The sequence below is a fragment of the Perca fluviatilis genome, chromosome 3 (assembly GCF_010015445.1).
Source record: "Perca fluviatilis chromosome 3, GENO_Pfluv_1.0, whole genome shotgun sequence".
Taxonomy (NCBI): Eukaryota; Metazoa; Chordata; class Actinopteri; order Perciformes; family Percidae; genus Perca; species Perca fluviatilis.
In genome coordinates this window covers 18,227,941-18,247,347 of record NC_053114.1, presented here as the reverse complement: position 1 = coordinate 18,247,347, position 19,407 = coordinate 18,227,941, and the positions used below count along the sequence as shown (strand labels likewise).

Below are 19,407 nucleotides of genomic sequence, written 5' to 3'. Positions count from 1 at the left end.
TGGCTCGAAACTTTTCAGGTGTCCAACCCTGGAGACATCTACATGCCGATATTGGCTCAAAGTCATAGCGCCCCCTAGTGGCAACAGGAAGTAGGCCTAAAAGTCAAGGTGCTAGACTTTAACGAACTCCTCCTAGAGATTTAATCCGATGGACTTCAAATTTGGTCTCAACACCTTAAAGATGAAAAGTTATTAAAAGAAAAAACTTTTCGTCAGACGGTGTGGGCGTGGCGTGGCGACCATTTTGAGTGTTTAGCGATGAACGAGGAAGTGGCTGTAACTACAGTATACATTGTCATATCTGCTTGAAATTTCCCACAATCAACAAGAGTCCAGGCCTGAGGACATATACAGGTCAATATTGACTTTTGGTCATAGCGCCCCCCGCTGGCAACAGGAAATCAAACCTATATGACAAACATCATCCGATTTACAAGAAACTTAGAATGTGTGGTCTACTTGTGATACTGAGCCGTCCCCTATACTTTAACCACGCCCATGTACTCAGGCCCCCTTTTATGGCTTTTGAACCGTTTAATGTAGAGTCTTGTGTGAGGTACCATTGAACTCAGCATAGAATTCCCTTTTCATTGGTGATGATTTGCCCCGCCCCATATGCTTAAGCCACGCCCATTTTCACAGCTAATGAACTGTATGACATAGCGTCTTGTGTGAGGTATCATTGAACTCAGCAGGGAGTTCCCTTTACATTGGTGACAATTTGCAGTGTCTGAGTGCCACACAAATGCACGGTCACAAGGAGCGCAATCCGCCAGTAACCCCTACGCGAGCAGAGGCGCAAGGGTCTGTCCAATGCTGCTTGCAGCTATAATTGTAATTATTATTACGTTTGATTTATCTTGCACAATAAAATTGTACTTTAATCCATACTTTAATTTACTTTATTTATTTACTATAAAAGGAAGAAAGACGAGGGAACGCTGAATTTAATTGCTGCATTTAAAAATGTTCACTGTTTTCTTTTTTTTTTTTTTTACAATTTGCTCACATTACAATCTCTTCAAATTACAGTATGTATTTGTGATTACTCTTAGATTCCTCCATCAGACCACCAGCAGATGGAAAAGCAGAGCTGTGAGGCATTAAACCGGATCTTTAGATTTACTGCAATGATGAATTATTGAAAACAAAATCATACTATTGTGAGGTGACTACAACACAAGATCTATAGCAGCTCCTGTGTCCGACCCAGCACCGAAGCTACCGTTGACACCAGGATGCTATGTGAATTTGTTAATTAATAATTTAAAATTCTACATACTTTTTAGACCCAAGACCATTAAATGTAACTATTTTAGGCCCAAACAAATAAGGAAATACATAAATTAATTAATGTACAGTATATACTGCAACGCTGTGACGGACACATCTGTGTTATTTGTCAACAAATAACAACTTGTAATATTTTATCCCAGACTTTATCCTAAAGTGTGTAAAAAAAACAGAATGTGTGTGTGTAAGAAATACATTTAAAGAAATGCATTTTCTTTTTTTTATATTTTATATGTATATTTATAGTCTAATTTTTACTTAAGTAATAAGTTTGTTTAAGGTATTACTTTTTGGTAGTCTGCCCTTTTTTGCATATTGACTTCTATGATCTATGAGCTCTGTGAACTGTGTCTCCTACCTCTACTTAATTTTAAGCAGGTGGATGTTTTATTTTATTTTATTTCGCAATTTGTGACAAATCCAATTCTGTTTGTCTCTGCCTTTGTTCCATCAGCTCATTTTGTATAAAGGATTCTGTGAATTCACTCACCGCCCACATTCGAGTCCAAGAATGTGCATAGTTGAAATGGCCGACTGTGTGCTGAGGCCCTGCCTTGATAACGATGCCCTGTATGATGGCTCGGACTAGATTGTTCTGCATGATTAAGCAGCGACAACTCCCCCACCATTTCTCCCCAAACAGAAGTTAATGTAACCTTGTCTCTGTGCTTTGTGTTGTGGTCAACCACATCTTTGTCTCCATCACATGTGTAGGGAGTTGTTCAGAAGTGAACAAACACGATTGATAGAAAGCTAAATGGAAAGTGGTTAAATGTCAGAACATGTATGATGTCTGAACAGAATTTATTATGAGGCATAACATGCAGCAAAAGTGAGTGGAACAGACAATACATATAGGCTTTATACTATGTGACCTGCCTGAACAATCTTGAGGGATTAATGTCAAAATTCAGATTTAAATGAGCATTGCAGGGTTGGAAAAGAGATGTGATAACAGCTAGAACATGAACTCTCCAACCACTTCTCTCACAAGACACTTTTCGATATATATAAAGTTGTGTTAAAATTTTGTAAATATTGTGTTATTAATTGGCTTTCTTTGATTTCCCATTTTATAAATTTATTTCCAATTTATAGTTTGTTTACTCTCAATGACTTTGCCCAATTGTGACATGCCATGTTTACCTTGGGAAACTTCATAGATAGCAGTATAAAGAGAAAAAGACTCTTGGACAGAGAAAAGAAGCGGGTGGGAGGATGAAGTTTTTAGGACCCGTGAGGTCATCTGGCTGTCCTTGGCCTGCAGCAGCAGGACGGACATGGACCTCTCAGCCCGGTGCTAAGAAGAGAGATAAGGCCACTCTCCCAGCAGCTGCACCGCAGAAAGGAGGAAACAGAACCAGAAAAGTTCAATAAGAGACCAGAGGAGGAGAAGATTGTGAGGGCATACCGACATAGTTACATCATAGGTTTCATTTTAATGGATCCTCACTTTAGCTAAATCATTTAGCAGCGTTGAAAACATCACAGTGTTCAAATATAAAATACTGGAGATATTGGAATCAGAGATCCATGTAAGAAATAGTTGCTATAGCTCTGCTTTTTGTTCCCGGTCTTAACTGGTCGAGCTCAGAGACCGGTGAATGAGAGACAACAAAGGAACGACCTCATTGCTCTTAAGATTGTACAGTATGTGAGTACACATCTACACATCTGCTGGAGCAATTCAAGTTGTCCAACAACTGGCTGTCAGTGACCTATAGCCTCAGGCAGGAGCCCATACACCACAGACCCCAACAGAGCTCAGGACCGGAATCTAACAGTAATGTTGCATGTCTACCCTCTCTCTCTCTACCTTACTTTGTGTGTGTGTGTGTGAGCGTAAAAGTTACATGGGGCATAACATGGCTGCAAGAGCATGTAGGTCAGCTACATAAATCCTGCACTGCTCCATGTCACCAATGAGGCCAATAGCCAACATATTGAAACAAAGTGTATTGTTATTGAAGTAATCACTTCAATGATTACAGAAACTGTGCCAGCTACACCTACACTTAAGTCAAAAGAGGCAATATCAACCCCCTTTCACAGTGAAGAATGCTTCAAATGCCTTTTTTTCCTGCTGTCATTTTGTGCATTGTAATATCACTTTTCTGGCCCAAATCAAACCGATAGAAATGGGTCATTGTTGCAGTTGGTGGATGGAAGTTGTGAGGAAGTGACATGGACCATCGCCTGGGGAGAAATAGGGACGATACAGGAGTTGGGGAAGAGAGGACATGAACCAACTCAATGGAAACTATAATGATGTTAATGCATTTTGATGTTATGTATTTTCTTTCATTCAAGATTAGTTTGGCTGTAATACTAATAATATTAATAATAATGTACAATGTGTACACGTATGTAAACATCAATGCCCAGTCAGTTTGTCTGGTGTGATGCATGCTTTCATGTGTTATATATGTGAGTGCTTTTTTGCGTACATGTGAATGCCTGTGTGTGTGTGTATGTGTGTGTGTGTGTGTGTGTGTGTGTGTGTGTGTGTGTGTGTGTGTGTGATGTCAGTCTGCCCACGGCGCTGCAGTAGAATGGGTTGTGCTGAATATAAATCAGGTGACTGAACAGGCGGGGGTTTCTTCCCAGACAAGCCCAGAAGATTGTGTAATGCCCACTCCTACATTACTGGTTTGCATGTGTGCCGCATTACATACGCGCATACACACACACACACACACACACACACACACACACACACACACACACACACACACACACACACACACACACACACACACACACACAACCCCTTCTCCACTTGGCGAAGAAGACAACAAGCACTGTATTTACCAGTCTCCCTTCAGACAGACCACCCGCTTGGAGCTCGGACACTGAAGCTGACTGGACTCTATTCGGAGCTTTCAATAATCCAGACAGGACTTTGAATTCCTTCCTGTTGTTGTAGTTTAATTAGATTTTTGGTGACAGTGGACTACAAGGTCATACAACTTGGACTTTCTCTGTCCCGTTTGACTTTTGCCCTTTTATATTCACTGCTGTACTGGAATTGTATTCCCTTGTGAATGCTGAAGGTGGCGGGTGACCCTCAGAGGAGCGGAGCTGAAGTGGTAACAATGTGGATCCCGACCCCCAGCATGACTCTCCCTCAGCGCATGGTGCTGTACGGGACATGTGTTGTGGCTTTGATGAACTCTGTGGGCCTCCTGGTGCTCCTGGTCCAGCAGAATCAGCAACGCGTCTTGCTGGAGCAGACCGAGGTGAAGCTGACTGAGATGGAGCAGAGCTCCGTGGTGGAGTTCATCCAGGAGGTGCCGAGAGGAGCAGCGGGGATGCGGGCGAGCGCAGGGGAACATCCGCAATACCAATACCAGTACTCCAGGAATAAGAGAAGTGAAGAGCTGGAGAAGGAGCTACAGCAGGAGCATCACCATGAGGAGGGACAGGAGGTCAGCCAGGAGGTGGGAGAGGAAGCAGAGAAGAAGATGAAGGATGAGATGAAGCACAAGCGCCGACACGGCCAGAGTTACCACAAGGCACACGTGCAGGATGACATGATGATGATGATGACTTACTCCATGGTGCCGGTGAGATGAGAAACCTGCTGGTGGATTGGAGTGCAGGGACATATGATTTATAAATACTGTACACAGTCTATAGTGTCTTACATTATCTTGGTATTGCTGACTAATGCTGCATCACCAACCGGTCGAAACGGAGACTGGTCCTGGGGCCCGTGGCCATCAGGGGGTCTGAAGGTTCCAGGTCCAATTCGTGGTCATTTGATTATTTGCAAATTTGTTTGGTTATGCTGTGTGCAACACTGGCACAATACGGACTGAAACACCTGCATTATAATGTAATCGCAAGGCCCTCAAGTACATTCCCCTATACTTGTACTGTATTTCCTTGTACTTTACAGCATTTCAGAGGAAGTGGAATGTAGGTGGTTAATCTGTTGCTTACATTTATTGCATTGCTATATTTGAATCATGTTTCGAAATGTCCTCTTTCTCTTCAGATCAAATTGTTGATCGACATTTGCAACAGCACCAAGGGAGTGTGCATCGCCGGTACGTCTTACTCGCATACTTTAAACTACCTGCTCATGTCCAAATTATCACTTTTTATTCTCTAACATCCTCAAACCTTCTGTTGCAGGACCACCAGGACCGCCTGGTAAGTAAAGCCTTCATTCTGGATCCAAATAAAAAATCTAGCCATACTCTCTCCTTTGTGGTTTAGTGACCCATATCTTAGCTGAATGTGTTTTCCATTCAGCCCATGGTGAGGACTTCTTTTTTTTTTTGTATTACTGTAGGTTTGCCCGGTCAGGATGGTATGCCCGGCCACAATGGGACTGATGGGATCCCCGGTCTGAATGGACTGCCCGGGGCTGATGGGAAAAGAGGAAAAAAAGGTAAGGCATAATGAGGCTCTATTCTGTTTTTACTTACCATCCATTTTTATCAATGCCTTGAGCAATGCTGGCCATTTTAGCGAAGAACTACGGGTACAATGTAACAGTCAAAGGGTTGAGTATAACCTGAGGTTAGAAATACCTAAATACCAAGAAGCAGCACAGTCACTTAAAATCATGCACACACACAAACTCAAAACAAACCAACACATTACACACACAACACATCTATTAATTTATCCTAATGACGTCAGATTTGATTCACAGCAGAGGACTGAAGAGGTTGAAACAGCTGCCTTTCTCTCACATTCTTAGCTAATATTATTCATCTCTGTGGTTTTAGGCTTCAGCTAAATGGACCGGAAAACTCCGACCCAGTATTCTCCCACTTCACTGCATGATTCACCCTAGGAAATCAATGGAATAATTCATGGTTTTTAACAATAGGGAAAAGTGTATTAAATTTATGAATGCAATCTTGGAGCTATTTTGCATAATGTCCTCTGTCAGGTGAGAACGGGGAACCAGGTGAAAAAGGAGAGCGAGGAGAGGCTGGTCCGCCGGGAGAGAAGGGACAACCATCCAATGACGTCATAATTGAGGGCAAGTACCACTTTTGACTCCTTACTTATAACTCATGACCATTTTGCATCCCTAACTTTACATTAAAATGATTTTAAGAGTTGCAAAATTGTCTTTAAATGCCCAGAACTGGGACACAACTGTAAATTTGATTTAAAAAAAAAACGTTTTCATCCAGACGGTTTAGATGTTGTCCTCTCTTCTTTGTACAGGTCCTCCTGGTCCTCCTGGCCCTCCTGGTCCTCCTGGTCCACCAGGACCTCCTGGCCCTCAGGGGCCTCCCAGAACAAGGCACCACAGAGCCAACCTTCACGCTGCTCATACCCTGGGTATAGAGGCCTTTGTTGACTTACAGTACAGGCCAAAAGTTTGGACACACCTTCTCATTCAATGCGTTTTTTTATTTATTTTCATGACTATTTACATTGTATATTCTCACTGAAGGCATCAAAACTATGAATGAACACATATGGAATTATGTACTTAACAAAAAAGTGTGAAATAACTTAAAACATGTCTTATATTTTAGATTCTTCAAAGTAGCCACACTTTGCTTTTTTTATTAATAAGGGAAAAAATTCCACTAATTAACCCTGACAAAGCACACCTGTGAAGTGAAAACCATTTCAGGTGACTACCTCATGAAGCTCATTGAGAGAACAACAAGGGTTTGCAGCGCTATCAAAAAAAGCAAAGGGTGGCTACTTTGAGGAATCTAAAATATAAGACATGTTTTCAGTTATTTCACACTTTTTTGTTAAGTACATAATTCCATATGTGTTCATTCATTTTGATGCCTTCAGTGAGAATCTACAATGTAAATAGTCATGGAAATAAAGGAAATGCATTGAATGAGAAGGTGTGTCCAAACTTTTGGCCTGTACAGTATATCAAACATATACTCTGCAGTTGAGATTGAAATTTCATTCTTGACTTTGGAAACAGTGGCTGGCAAAGTCTGTGTAGTCTGAAGCTTTCAAACACATCACACAATCCACCAGTTTGTACAGTTGTCATGGAAATGTATTTCTTTTTCTGAGCAGTTTAAAGGACTTGAATGAAAAGTCCTTTAAGTGAGGCAATAAGAATGTCTACTGTAGCTACATATCCATGAACATCCGGGCAGCTCCATCTGGCAAAGACGATATGATAAAAAAAAAGCTCCAGAACATCTAATACATGGTCGTTGTTGTGAGATTTTTTTTGTGAATAACGTAAGATGAAATTGTTTCCCACAGGGCTGTTACATGCAATTCCAAATGATGAAACCTCATCTGTAAAGGAGGCTGTGAAGCTACACGGGAAGCCTGCTAAGAAGAACGGTGTGTTTTCAAAGAAGAGTGTCTACATGTAGGCTACTATATGTGCCATGTGGCAGAGATGTAAGCATCTAAGCTTGGTGTTATTTGGTTTCCCCTCAGAGTGCCTGATTAAGTCTCTGATCAACCCCAGGAATGTGACAAAGATGGAGAGCACGTTTGGCACGTGGATGAAAGACACCGCTCAGCTGAACGATGAGCGAATTTGGGTGGCGGATCACTTTTCTGGTAGGTTGGTTACGAAGGAACCATCAGCGTGGATACTGATGTGTCAAGGCAATGCAGGGATGTTAGACTAGAAGAAGGTATACTTTATTAATCCCGCAAGGGGAAATTAATAAAGTATACCCTATACTTCTTCTATAGGCGCTCTAATAAGCTTGACATGATTTTCTTAGCGGTGAACATTTTGCTCTTTGTTCCCCAGGTCGTGCTGTGAAGGAATATAAAAGCATTGCCTCCTTCCAGAACAGCAGCAGCGACATTGTGGATGTCAGAAAGTTCTACCAAGGCTGCGGCCACACTGTTCACAACGGTTCCTTCTATTATCACATCGCTGGTACTTCCAGCATTGCCAGGTAAGCCGATAGTGCGGTGTAATGCAGAGTTAGAAGCTTTGCTATCATTTCCATTCCCTGTAGTTAACAACTCGCTGCTCGTTTGTTCACAGATTTGACTTCCACACCAAGAAGCTTCACACTCTTACTATTGACAACGCGTTGTACCACAACCTCGCCTACCTGCTCCACAACTCCAAGACCTACTTCAAACTGGCAGCAGATGAGAATGGCCTGTGGCTGATCTTTGCCTCCAGCGTGGATGAGAGCATCACCGTGGCCCAGCTGGACCAGAAGACCTTCTCCGTCACGTCCTACATAAACACCACCTACCCCCGCACCAAGGCCGGCAACGCCTTCATCGCCTGCGGCGTCCTGTATGTCACAGACACCAAGGACACCAGAGTCACATTTGCTTTTGACCTGCTGAAGGGAAAGCCGGTAAACGTGACCTTTGACCTGAGGTCTCCAGGCGGAGTGCTGGCAATGCTCTCCTACAGCCCGAAGGACAGACACCTCTACGTGTGGGATCACAGCTACGTCAGGCTCTACGTGGTCCACTTCATCTCTGACGAGTAAAAAAAAAAACCTACTGTCTGAACATGGCAGACAACCTGCAGACATGACTGTTAAATAGTGAGAGCAAATGCCTGCTGACTACCAAATATCCACTCCATTGTTGGATATTAGTCATATTTTGATTTTCAAGAGAGATACTTACACACGTTAGTGTCACCTTTATTTTCCTGTAGAGCATTCCTGTCAGTAATGGGTTGTTGAAAATTCAGTTTCACTGAAAGAAATCCGTTTTTGGCCAGTAATTATTGTAATATTGTTAAAAAATAAATCCTGCTGTATTTGTATCTTATTTTACATGTGAGATTTTGCAGTTACTAACAGTGTGAAAACGTTTTACCATTTTGTATCAAACACTTCATAATTTATACAAAGTGAACTTATAACTTACTTTTGTGTCAAACTGTGTTGTTACATTATTGAGTGTATTTGCATGACAATTATCTTTTATGTATTTTTATATAAATGTACGTGTTATCCCCTTGATATTCTGTACATACAGTACAGACAGTCTACCCGCCTTTGTGATGAAGCAGCACGGTCCCTGCTGGTTGCTTATTCCTCTGGACAGAAAAAAACAGCTTCAAATCACCCTGATGAAATAAAAAGAATTTATTCACTTTACAAAGGTAAAACTCTGACCATGACCTGTTCTCTCTCACACACCTCCAGGCTCAAGTGCCCTACTAAGCATCTACCCATGATATTGGCTTCTTTTGCATTATTGCACACACACACACACACACACACACACACACACACACACACACACACACACACACACACACACACACACACACACACACACACACACACACACACACACACACACACACACACACACACACACACACACACACACACACACACACACACACACGTAGGACCATTGGTAAAACACTTAAGCTACATACAGTACACATAGTGGGCAGAAAGAGGGAGAGAAACACAAATCTCTTTAATAAATACCATACATACACTTAACAAAAGTTACAACTAATCCAGCTGGTATGATACAAACCAAAAAATAAAGAAATGATTTCATGTTTGTACAAGCTGTAGTGGTATTTCATATATATATATTTATATAATTTATATATTAAAACTATTTCAAACGTTTTACTACTAGGCCAAATATAGCCAGACATTCATTTGTATATAACAGTTTCTTCTTCAATATTCTATTTATTGGAAATAAACATTTAGTGTCTCCAGAATTTGAGTGCAAATATCTATTTCTTATGGATAAAACAGTAAAAACAACTAGCGAGGTAACACACACTTACATACAGTAGACTGTGTTGCACATCTCCCAGTCAGATACAGTAAAACCCCTTACATTCCTAAAATAAAAAGGCAATACGTTAAACAGGAATGGTCAACCAAACAAACACAAACATATAAATAATTTAAATACAATAATAATAATTTAAAAAAAAGATATCTTGTGCAAAACCAGAAGTGAACCTTTGTGTTTCTGCTCTGGGGGGGAGGGGAGGTGGAGGTGGGGGAGGGGGCATTCAGGTTTGGACCAGACAGATGGAAACATTGAAATCACAGTCACAGGAGTAAAACACATCATCTTCCAAACAGGAATGTTCTAGCAGTGAGTCAGCCACACAAACAGGCATTTGAAGGCAGGTGGGCGGGCAGGCGTACAGATGACAGACACACACACACACACACACACACACTCAGGGACCAAACCGAGCCGGGTCGAGCCCAAACCAGAAGAGGCCAGAGTGGGTGAAGGGCAGCAAGTGAAAGGGGGGGTGGGGTGGGTGTCACTATAGGAGAAATGCACCATCAACTCTTCCATAAGGGCTGAGAAAAGCCGGGCAAAAAGGCAGGGGGGGGTGGGGGCAAAACCATTGAAACAAAATGCAGATTCCAACAACTCGATTCACACTGGAAACCACTGACTTAATAACAAACCACAGTGCTGGTTACAGTAGATGCTAAGAGATTTCAGCTGTGGGCACAAAATGACGACAGTTAAACACTTTTTAAAATTTTTGCTTGAGCACTTTTACAGAGCACTATCAATAGACCTGTGATTGCACCGCGTAACGAGAACAGGACATGCATAGCTTCCCTATGGACACACTCTAAGAGTAGAGATTTTTCGATAAAATTACAATAAATCTAGCTTTAAAATCAAGTATGATACCTTTTGCTTGTAACTTTGCCTTCAGCCTTTTGGGGGATATCTGCAGCTCCGTTTTCCATTGTGCATATGATATACATCAACAGTAAACCCATTACACTCTGAAAGATGCCAAAAGCATGGTGATCTTTTGACTAACTCTTCCCCAATCAATTATACTATTAATGCCTAGCAAGTGTTACGTAAGCTTTTTGTGTTGTTTTTTTTTCTCCTTTCCGTCGCTTTTCTCTTTGGACCCTCAGAAGTGGAAGTAGGCGTTACAGGATGTCAACCAAGCTGCTGGGGATATTGTAGCGGTCAGGGAGGACCCTCATCTTTAGGGTGCCGTCTGCTCCACAGGTGAAGATGCGGTTACCGGGCCGCGTTTCCACCTGCATGACACCGGCACCGATGTTGCGGAAGATAGACTGCTTGGAATGCTCGGTGCTAAAAGAGTGCATGAGTCCATGGCCGGATAACTTCCACACCTGGAGCCAGAGAAAGGAGAGGGAGAGAGGATGGAACAGGGGTTAAGTTTCTTTTCTTTCTTTTTTTCTTCTTTCAAATTCAATTTTAGTTTAGTTTCTTTATCAAACAGCATCCAGTTTATAGATTTCAAAACTGACAAATGCCTCACCGTAACCAGCATTGTATCACAAGCATTAAGAGGCTAGGGAAGGCTAAGCCTCCCCCAAAACATGGTTAAGGTATCTTGGTGGAAAATGTGCTGCCACTTCGGTGATTTTATCAATAAGAGAAAACTAAATACTTGAAGCAAATGCATAGAAAGAATAATGCTTAAAATGTAAATACGCTATTTTACACTCTACAACCAATAGCGTTTAAATCAGCATCAGAAACATTTAATGTGGTTAAAGCAGATGAATCAGTCTGCATTTATCTATAAATTAATATATTATATGTAGGTATGAGAGAAGATTTTCAGATGTTATCAAGTAGGTCTGAACCTAGAATAAGACATTAATCCTCTGTACACAATCAAAGTATGACTGCAAATGTGTTTTCGCAGGCCAGTGAGTGAGTGATGGAGCACCTTCATGTTGCCCTCTGCAGAGCCAGTGACGAAGAAGTCCTCGAAGGCGTCCAGTGCAAGGGCCTTGATGGCTGAGTCATGGGCCTGGAAAGTGTGTAGCAGCTGCCTCTGGCGGATATCAAACACGCACACAAATCCCTTTCTTCCTCCAGTGATGAGCAGCTGCTGTTTAGAAGCATACTGCAGCACAGTGGCCCCATTCTCATGGCAGGGGAACGCTGTAGGGGAGGGTTGGAGGACAATGTGTAATTGGATCACAAAACAACTTGATATACAGGGGAAATAATTTAATTAGGCTGGTTGTTTTTGTTTTTTTTTAAGATAATTTTTTGGGGCATTTTTAGGCATTTATTTTCATATGAGATGAAGAACTGAAAGGGGGAGAGAGTGTGGCTCAGTGGTAGAGCAGGCGCACATATACTGAGAGGTGTATACCTCGACGCACCTCCGACCTGTGACAATTTCCTGCATGTCTTCCCCCTTTCTCACCTGGCTGTCCTGTCAAAAATTAAAGGCGGAAAAGCCCCAAAAAATAATCTTAAAAAAAATGTATATAATAATAAAGAAAGGGGGAGAGAGAGGGGGAATGACATGCAGCAAAGGGCCACAGGTCGGAGTCGAACCCGCTGCCGCTGCGCCAAGGAGTAAACCTCCACATATGGGTGCGTGCTCTACCAAGGTAGCTACCCAGGCGCCCTAAATTAGGCTTGTTTGACGCATTTAGGATTTCTTACCATGGACCATGGTATTGCTAGGTGAAATCAGAGTATCCCACAGGCAAACATTTCTGTGGACAAAGTAAACCAAGGATAACATTGGTCAGTTGATACCAGCCATAGACGGTAGACACCAACAGAGAAAGATTAGCGTAAGTGTCATTAATAATGATGTTCTTCTGTGCAGATGCTGACCTGTTATCACTGGACTGTCCGGCAGTGGCGATGAGGCTTGAGGACGTGATGAAGGCAAAATCACCGCAGGTCTTAGTGTGGCACGGCCAACTCTGTCGGCAGGAACAGGACAAGAAAAACAAACCGTACGTATCAATTTTAATGATTCATATTTAGTTTTTTGTCTAAAGATGTGTATGTGTGCTTAATTAAAGAGGTGGGAGGTGATCTCACCAGGTAGGGTTTGGGGTTGGAGGATGTCTGGTTGACTTGCCAGAGACTGAGGAAGCCCTCTCCGTCAGCAACTCCACACTACAAGCAGAGTACAGAGCAATCAAAACAATCACACCGAATAGACAAAACACAGACAGTGCAGTGTAGTGTGTGTGTGTGTGTGTGTGTGTACCTTATTGCCCTGGGAGTTGAAATAGAGCCGGGTGACTCTAGCGTTGCCTGCTTGTCTGAAGCAAATGAGCTGCTGAGGTCTGTTCCATTCAAACATTCTCACACTACCGTCCTGAGCCCCTGTCATGTCTGAAACACACACACACACACACACACACACACACACACACACACACACAGAGAGAGAGAGAGAGAGAGACACAGTAGGGGAAGGAAGAAATTAATCGAAAAATAATCAAAATTAAAATGTATACCGACGATGACCTACTATGCAGAGGCTTCAATGTAGGCACTTACAATACTGATATATGGGATGGGATGTCATTCTCTTCACATTGTTTAGATTCCTCTTCATGATCTGAAAAACAACAAACAAAATGTATATTATAATGCATGATGTCTAGAATATGAATTATAGCTTTTAAAGTATAAAAAAAAACAACTATCCGTGTTCTGTGGGAAACCTGCAAATAGGGCTCACGGTACCACTCATCGGCTTCTTGACAAATGTTCACGGATGATGTCGTTAAAATTGACAAGCAAATAAGTCAGAGTTTTGTCTTGTTTTATTGGAAAAAATAAAAATAACAGTTCTGTTCTATACACTGAGCAGCGTATCACTGCTCACTGGGTAAAACCAAAATGACAGGATGTGACCATAAACATGTGAATATTAATATGCAAAGATGCCGGATTACCCTGTTTGCAGTGCTTATGCCTGCATATTTCAGCGTCAGCGAGCTAACTTACATTTCCTTTATAAAAATGTTGCCTTTTCTATTTTATTTCGGTTATGATTTATCAATCCCAGTCCGATTTATTACCACTAATTTGTTATTACACTTACTTTCATATATTAGGAGTGTTGGACAATGTCTTACTGTGGTAGTTCTTTACTGCTGAGTAATACAATGCTATAGACTCAAAGTCCATTAAATGGCTGGGATCTTAACTAACCAGACCCTACTGCCCACTTAAGAAAGCCTCTTCAATATTCCACTGAACCTGTATGTAACCCTCTGTCCTGTCTCGCTCAGTGTATCACACACCACCGCCAGAATTTATCAACATGGCTGGGACATGGAGAACCCTCGCCACGTGCAAGTGTGACGCAAATCTGTACCTTGGGTTACCGGCTGAGAGCTGCTGCTATCTGTGTTTATAAGTGTCCATCTCTGCGATGCAAACACACAACCCTCTCTGTATCAGCCTCCATAGACTCAGCAGGGCACATGTTTAGTCGGCATGGCTCAGTTTGGCTCGACATTGATAAGAATTAAAAATACAAACTTCTCCTGAAAATGTGAAGGGAGCCACACACTGCAGAATTAAATCCAAGTCGCAAATTGCCTTTTTAATTTTGCATCATATGTTTTCATCATGTTTACATCTAAAATGTTACTTATGCACCTAATGCATGTTATGAAAAGAAAGACTGCAGAGTGGTAGCATATATTCTATGCCATCTATTGGCTCCAAAACAGAACTGAGTTTCCCCCTACTGGCTATTACTGAGATTTGCATACCCATCACTGCCTGGTCTGGCTTTATTTTTGTATAGCTGTGTTTTTTAGTGCATAGATAGACTCGTACCACACTGGCTCCCATGCTGGTCTGCCCACTGCCGAGCCATGGCATGGATGCAGAGACTGGCATCTGCGGTGGTGCAAAGGGCACAGAGTTTGGCTGGGCGATGTTGGTTTGAGAAGAACGGTGATCTATGTCGTCAGAGCTGTGAAACAAAACACAACCGTAACCCATGACTGAGAGTGCTTTGTAGAGGTGTTTAAAACATATATACGATGCTATTCACATATTTCACAGGATGTCTGCAGGGTTCACCAAGTTAAATTTAAGACTTTAATACCACAAAGAAAGCAATTTAATACCTATTTACAATCATATTGGCCAAAGTATGAAAGTATGATGTAAAACCGGTAGGGACAATATGGCCTAGAATTATTTATCATTACATCAATTTTTTTCCCATTACTTCCCAGCAGTATACTGTATAATAATAATAATAATAATAATAATAATAATAATTCCTTACAATGTAATCTGTTAAATTACTGTGACCTGTACCCAGAAACGCTGCAGAAAATGCAAAGATGGATTAACCAATTATTTATAATAAATTAAGTTTTTGCTAAAATTTACATTTTTTGCCCCGATTCCAATCGGAACCCTCTAACATTAGGTATCTGCCATTACCAAGTCCGATCCAATAATTATATTCATTTAATGGGATCGATACGATTCATTAAAATATGTACAGATCGGCCCTGATACAGATTCTTAGGATCAGCTCGGGACATCCCTCGTTAGGACTGCTGATTTTCTTTTACTTTTGTTTGTGTGCAACCAGAACATGCTACATTTCTCATGCTTACTATATAGCATCATACCAAATATAGATGCAGAACTTAAAATTATGATTGAAATAGTTTCTTTGAGCCACCAATGATCTGCCCTGAATCTCACCTGCGGGACTCCTTATCCATGTCGTCTCCTATCCAGGTGTAGGGCTGGACAGCCACCAGAGTAGACACATCCACCTCCTGAACATCATGAGTGGAGGCCAACACTATCTCGTTGGAGTTAGACTGGAAAAGGGACAGAGAGGGACAAGGAGGGAGGAAGAGCATTAAAGGTGGACTTGGCAAAAGTTTCCTCCAATTTCCTAGAAAGAAAATTATATATATATGAATACATTTTAGAGGAAGGTTCCTGGAAAGGGTTATGTAATTCGCTACTGTCCCAGAGAAGGTCTCTATTTACCCTTTACTTAGTGCCAGGGTTCGAAATGAGGGGGATCTGGGGGGGTCCCGGACCCCCCATAAGTCATTAGGGACCCCCTATAAGAATTTATTTTTAGATTTTGGGGGGTCCCCGACAAATATTTTTTAACATTAAAAATGATTAGGGTTGGGTACCGAAACTCGGTGCCAATAGGGAACCGCTGCCGACGTAAACGGTAGTAACGAGACCGACTAAGAACGAAAGTTTCGGTGCCTCATTTCGGTGCCTGACTTTACACTACACCTGACAGCATGTAACGTTAGCCTACCTTTAGCTAGCAGCTGGATTAAACACCGGTAAAATGCTGACAGCTAACGTTAAACAGTGTAAAGTGTGACTGTATTTCACTGTGGAGGACTTCAACAGCGGGATGTAACAGTCTGCACTGCAGCGCAGCAGCAGCTGCCGTTGTCGCAATTCATAGATATACAGTACGTTTATATGGTCGGAATTAAACAACACAGACGGTGCGTTCACTTGCAGCTGCCGTTGTCGGAATTAAACAACACAGACGGTGCGTTCACTCGCAGCTGCCGTTGTCGGAATTAAACAACACAGACGGTGCATTCACTTAAAACAGGTAGCCTCGTGGTGCATTCACAGTATTTGTAAAATACCCTTTTCCCATCTGGGGTTCAACAGCAATATACTGGTGAAATAAGTTATTGTTATTGTTATAGTTATTACATTATTATTAAATCTTTAATTTTGACCATGGCCTTAGCAATAAACAAGTCACTGACTGTTGTTTACTACCCTTATTTTTTTTCTTCTTCTTTTTTTTTTTAACTTTATTGAAAAGTACCGGTTCAGGCACCGGCACCGTTTTAAAAGTATCGATTTAGCACCGGAATCGAAAAAAAACCAAACGATACCCAACCCTATTGTCCAGTCAGTGATTTTGAATAATGTGATTACTATTGGATTATTGTCATTTTAATGGCTTTCAGTCATGTTAGAATATCTTACTTCTTCTTTTTTTTTTTTTTTTAACGTGTCCCTAAAGATTTTAGTTCAGGTTATAGATTGACTACTTTAAAACAAAGTAAACCATCTAATGTAGGTACAGTCTTTATAGACATCATTATTATTCAATCCAGCGGCTAGTTGTTTTACAAATTCAATTAACATAAGGGATGAGAAATGCCATTTGTATTTGATCAAACCCTTTGAAGGTGCATGGTGCTGCCATAATGAGTACACCTGGTGGATTTAGGTAACTTAGTTAACTTCATTGCTCAAGGAAAGAATGACCTGTTATCCACTTTGTCATGTCAGGGATTTATATAAGGTGCTGTAACTTTGTTGCTCCAGAATTAGAGGGTTACTTGTTAGATTATAGCCAATCCACTTCTCCAGACACCACTACAATACTGGGACTAGCCCAAACCATGAAAAACATCCCAAGACCATTATCCCACCTTCAAAATATGTCAATATAATTTTGCCTGCAGTATATAGTGTAGCAAGGTAGTCTTCAGTATTTTTTATAATTACATTTTAGGGGACCCCTCAAGAGTCCTAAGTCATTTCGAACCCTGCTTAGTGCCAATTTAAATAGTTCTTTCCAGAAAACGTCCTAGGAAATAATTAGGAAATTATGGAAACACACAACTTACCTTATTGATGGCAAATGCCATGATTATATCAGACTCCTTATGAATGATTTTAGCTTTGCCTCCTGGGTAGCCCATATCTGCCTCCACCTGGAAAAGCCAAGAAAACCAATACATTAAGGTTCAAAAGGTTAAAGCTACAGTAGGGGACTCCTCCTTTCTTCCTTGAGGAGTAGGACGGAAAATATATATACTTCCAAAACACTTGCTTTGGGCCATCAAGTTACTCCAAACATAATTCCCACTTTATGTAAAGGTAGCGTAAAGCCATATTCACCAGTGGAGATGAGTAATCACATGTAAAAGGTAATTAAATATTGACAAATTGATTCGGGATTTCCTGATGACAACACTTTCCATGATTAGCAAGCCTTTCACAGCCCTGACAGTGAGCATGCAAGTTAGTAGTTCTACTGTATGTGCCAACTCTCTTAAGGGGAGCTTTTGTTTTGGGCCCAGCAGAATCAGTCCAGCTAGAGAGGAGAAAGGAGTGAGAAACACAAGGAGACGTGTTATTGCTAGGTATCGGATGTCAGGTTATGTGAGTGATGTCATACTGTATGTGTCCCAGTGAAAGGAAGAGATTAAACATTAGATTTAAGCCTTGGAGCCTCATTTTATGCCAGAAAAATGGCCAGAGCAGTCACTATCAGGCCAAGCTGGGGAGGAGACATTAAGAGCTTCACCCAAAAGGTGCTACCTCTAACCGTAACATGCAAACCCTGTGCAATTGGTGCACACTGCTTCATTTAAAGTTTAATGCACTTTCATGCTCCTTCAAGCTTGGCTTTACAGTGACTCTCCCAAACAGACAGACGGACAGACAGAGCCAGGGCCTTGGCTGGTACAGTAAATGATACTACCTTATAGGGACTGCTAGCTCCTGCTATGCAGTTTGGGCTTATACGGTCCATATGGTTCTCTACAGACTACACAGCACACACACACACAGGCCATATAGACACAGAACACACCAACACGGCACAAGACAAAACACACCAACGCGGCACAAGACAAAACACATGCACAAACACAGAAAAATAAAACATGGAATGAAAAGAAAATGTAAAAGGGTTGACATGATCTTTGATGTACACTTGGTGATAAAATATGAATAACCCTAAACACAGTCCACCTCACGTAGCAGGATAAGTGGAAATATCAACTATGGATCTGGGCACTACAGTTTAATTAAAAGTAATCTGGTTAATCGGGTTAGCAAATTCATTCTGTAAAATTAAGAAACCAAGCATATGGGACCATAACCCATGGGATTATTGTCTAATTTTGGATGGGCAGCTACAGTAGCAGTCTGTCATGAAAGTGATTACATAATAATAACAACAACAACATCTAAGAAGGCAGTGAACTGTCCAATACTTGTTTTAAGAAGTCTAAGGAGTCAAAGCAATGATAATGACGATAAAACAAATATCAACAACAAGAGAGATAAATGCTCAGTGAGCACTTCTCTGTGTATTACAATATATTCATTTACTGAGGCAAATGATCAAAGTTTAAGGCCTGGGATAAGCCCTCTATAAATCAACATCTCCAATCTTAAGTGTCTTGCAAAAGACTGTGGATAGTGTGTCGATTCTGTTTTGTGATAGGCATGCTGTGCAAAAATAATTGAAGTGAAATTAAAATATATACTGAATTGGCCCATATATATAGTCCCTGACTTTTGAAATACCTTTCATATTGAAAAAACAAACAAATAGCAACATTACATTCTTATTTAGGTATTTCAATAAATAACACTTTT

The 19,407-nt window shown here is 41.2% G+C and overlaps 2 protein-coding genes across 8 annotated transcripts in view; one reads left to right on the top strand and one right to left on the bottom strand.

Annotated features, from left to right (window-relative positions):
• Positions 1-4,337: 4,337 nt before the first annotated feature.
• gldn (gliomedin) lies at positions 4,338-9,493 on the top strand. Its single transcript, XM_039795264.1, has 10 exons — positions 4,338-4,859; positions 5,294-5,345; positions 5,434-5,451; positions 5,594-5,692; positions 6,203-6,295; positions 6,487-6,603; positions 7,513-7,596; positions 7,696-7,821; positions 8,021-8,171; positions 8,264-9,493. The coding sequence occupies exons 1-10, from the start codon at positions 4,338-4,340 to the stop codon at positions 8,727-8,729; spliced, it is 1,728 nt and encodes a 575-aa protein (XP_039651198.1). The 3' UTR covers positions 8,730-9,493.
• A 1,558-nt stretch (positions 9,494-11,051) lies between these two features.
• Positions 11,052-19,407, bottom strand: part of dmxl2 (Dmx-like 2) — a 50,396-nt gene continuing 42,040 nt past the window's right edge. For 6 of the 7 annotated variants that reach the window (XM_039795257.1, XM_039795259.1, XM_039795262.1 and 3 more), the window contains 11 exons: positions 18,503-18,568; positions 17,643-17,729; positions 15,706-15,827; positions 14,815-14,953; positions 13,519-13,579; positions 13,223-13,350; positions 13,051-13,128; positions 12,838-12,929; positions 12,661-12,713; positions 11,927-12,144; positions 11,052-11,360 (listed from right to left, as the gene is read on the bottom strand). In XM_039795257.1, the coding sequence (XP_039651191.1) occupies positions 11,151-11,360; positions 11,927-12,144; positions 12,661-12,713; positions 12,838-12,929; positions 13,051-13,128; positions 13,223-13,350; positions 13,519-13,579; positions 14,815-14,953; positions 15,706-15,827; positions 17,643-17,729; positions 18,503-18,568 (1,254 nt within the window). In that variant the 3' untranslated portion in view covers positions 11,052-11,150. The remainder of the gene's footprint in view (positions 11,361-11,926; positions 12,145-12,660; positions 12,714-12,837; positions 12,930-13,050; positions 13,129-13,222; positions 13,351-13,518; positions 13,580-14,814; positions 14,954-15,705; positions 15,828-17,642; positions 17,730-18,502; positions 18,569-19,407) is intronic. The other variant, XM_039795258.1, reaches the window with a different exon arrangement.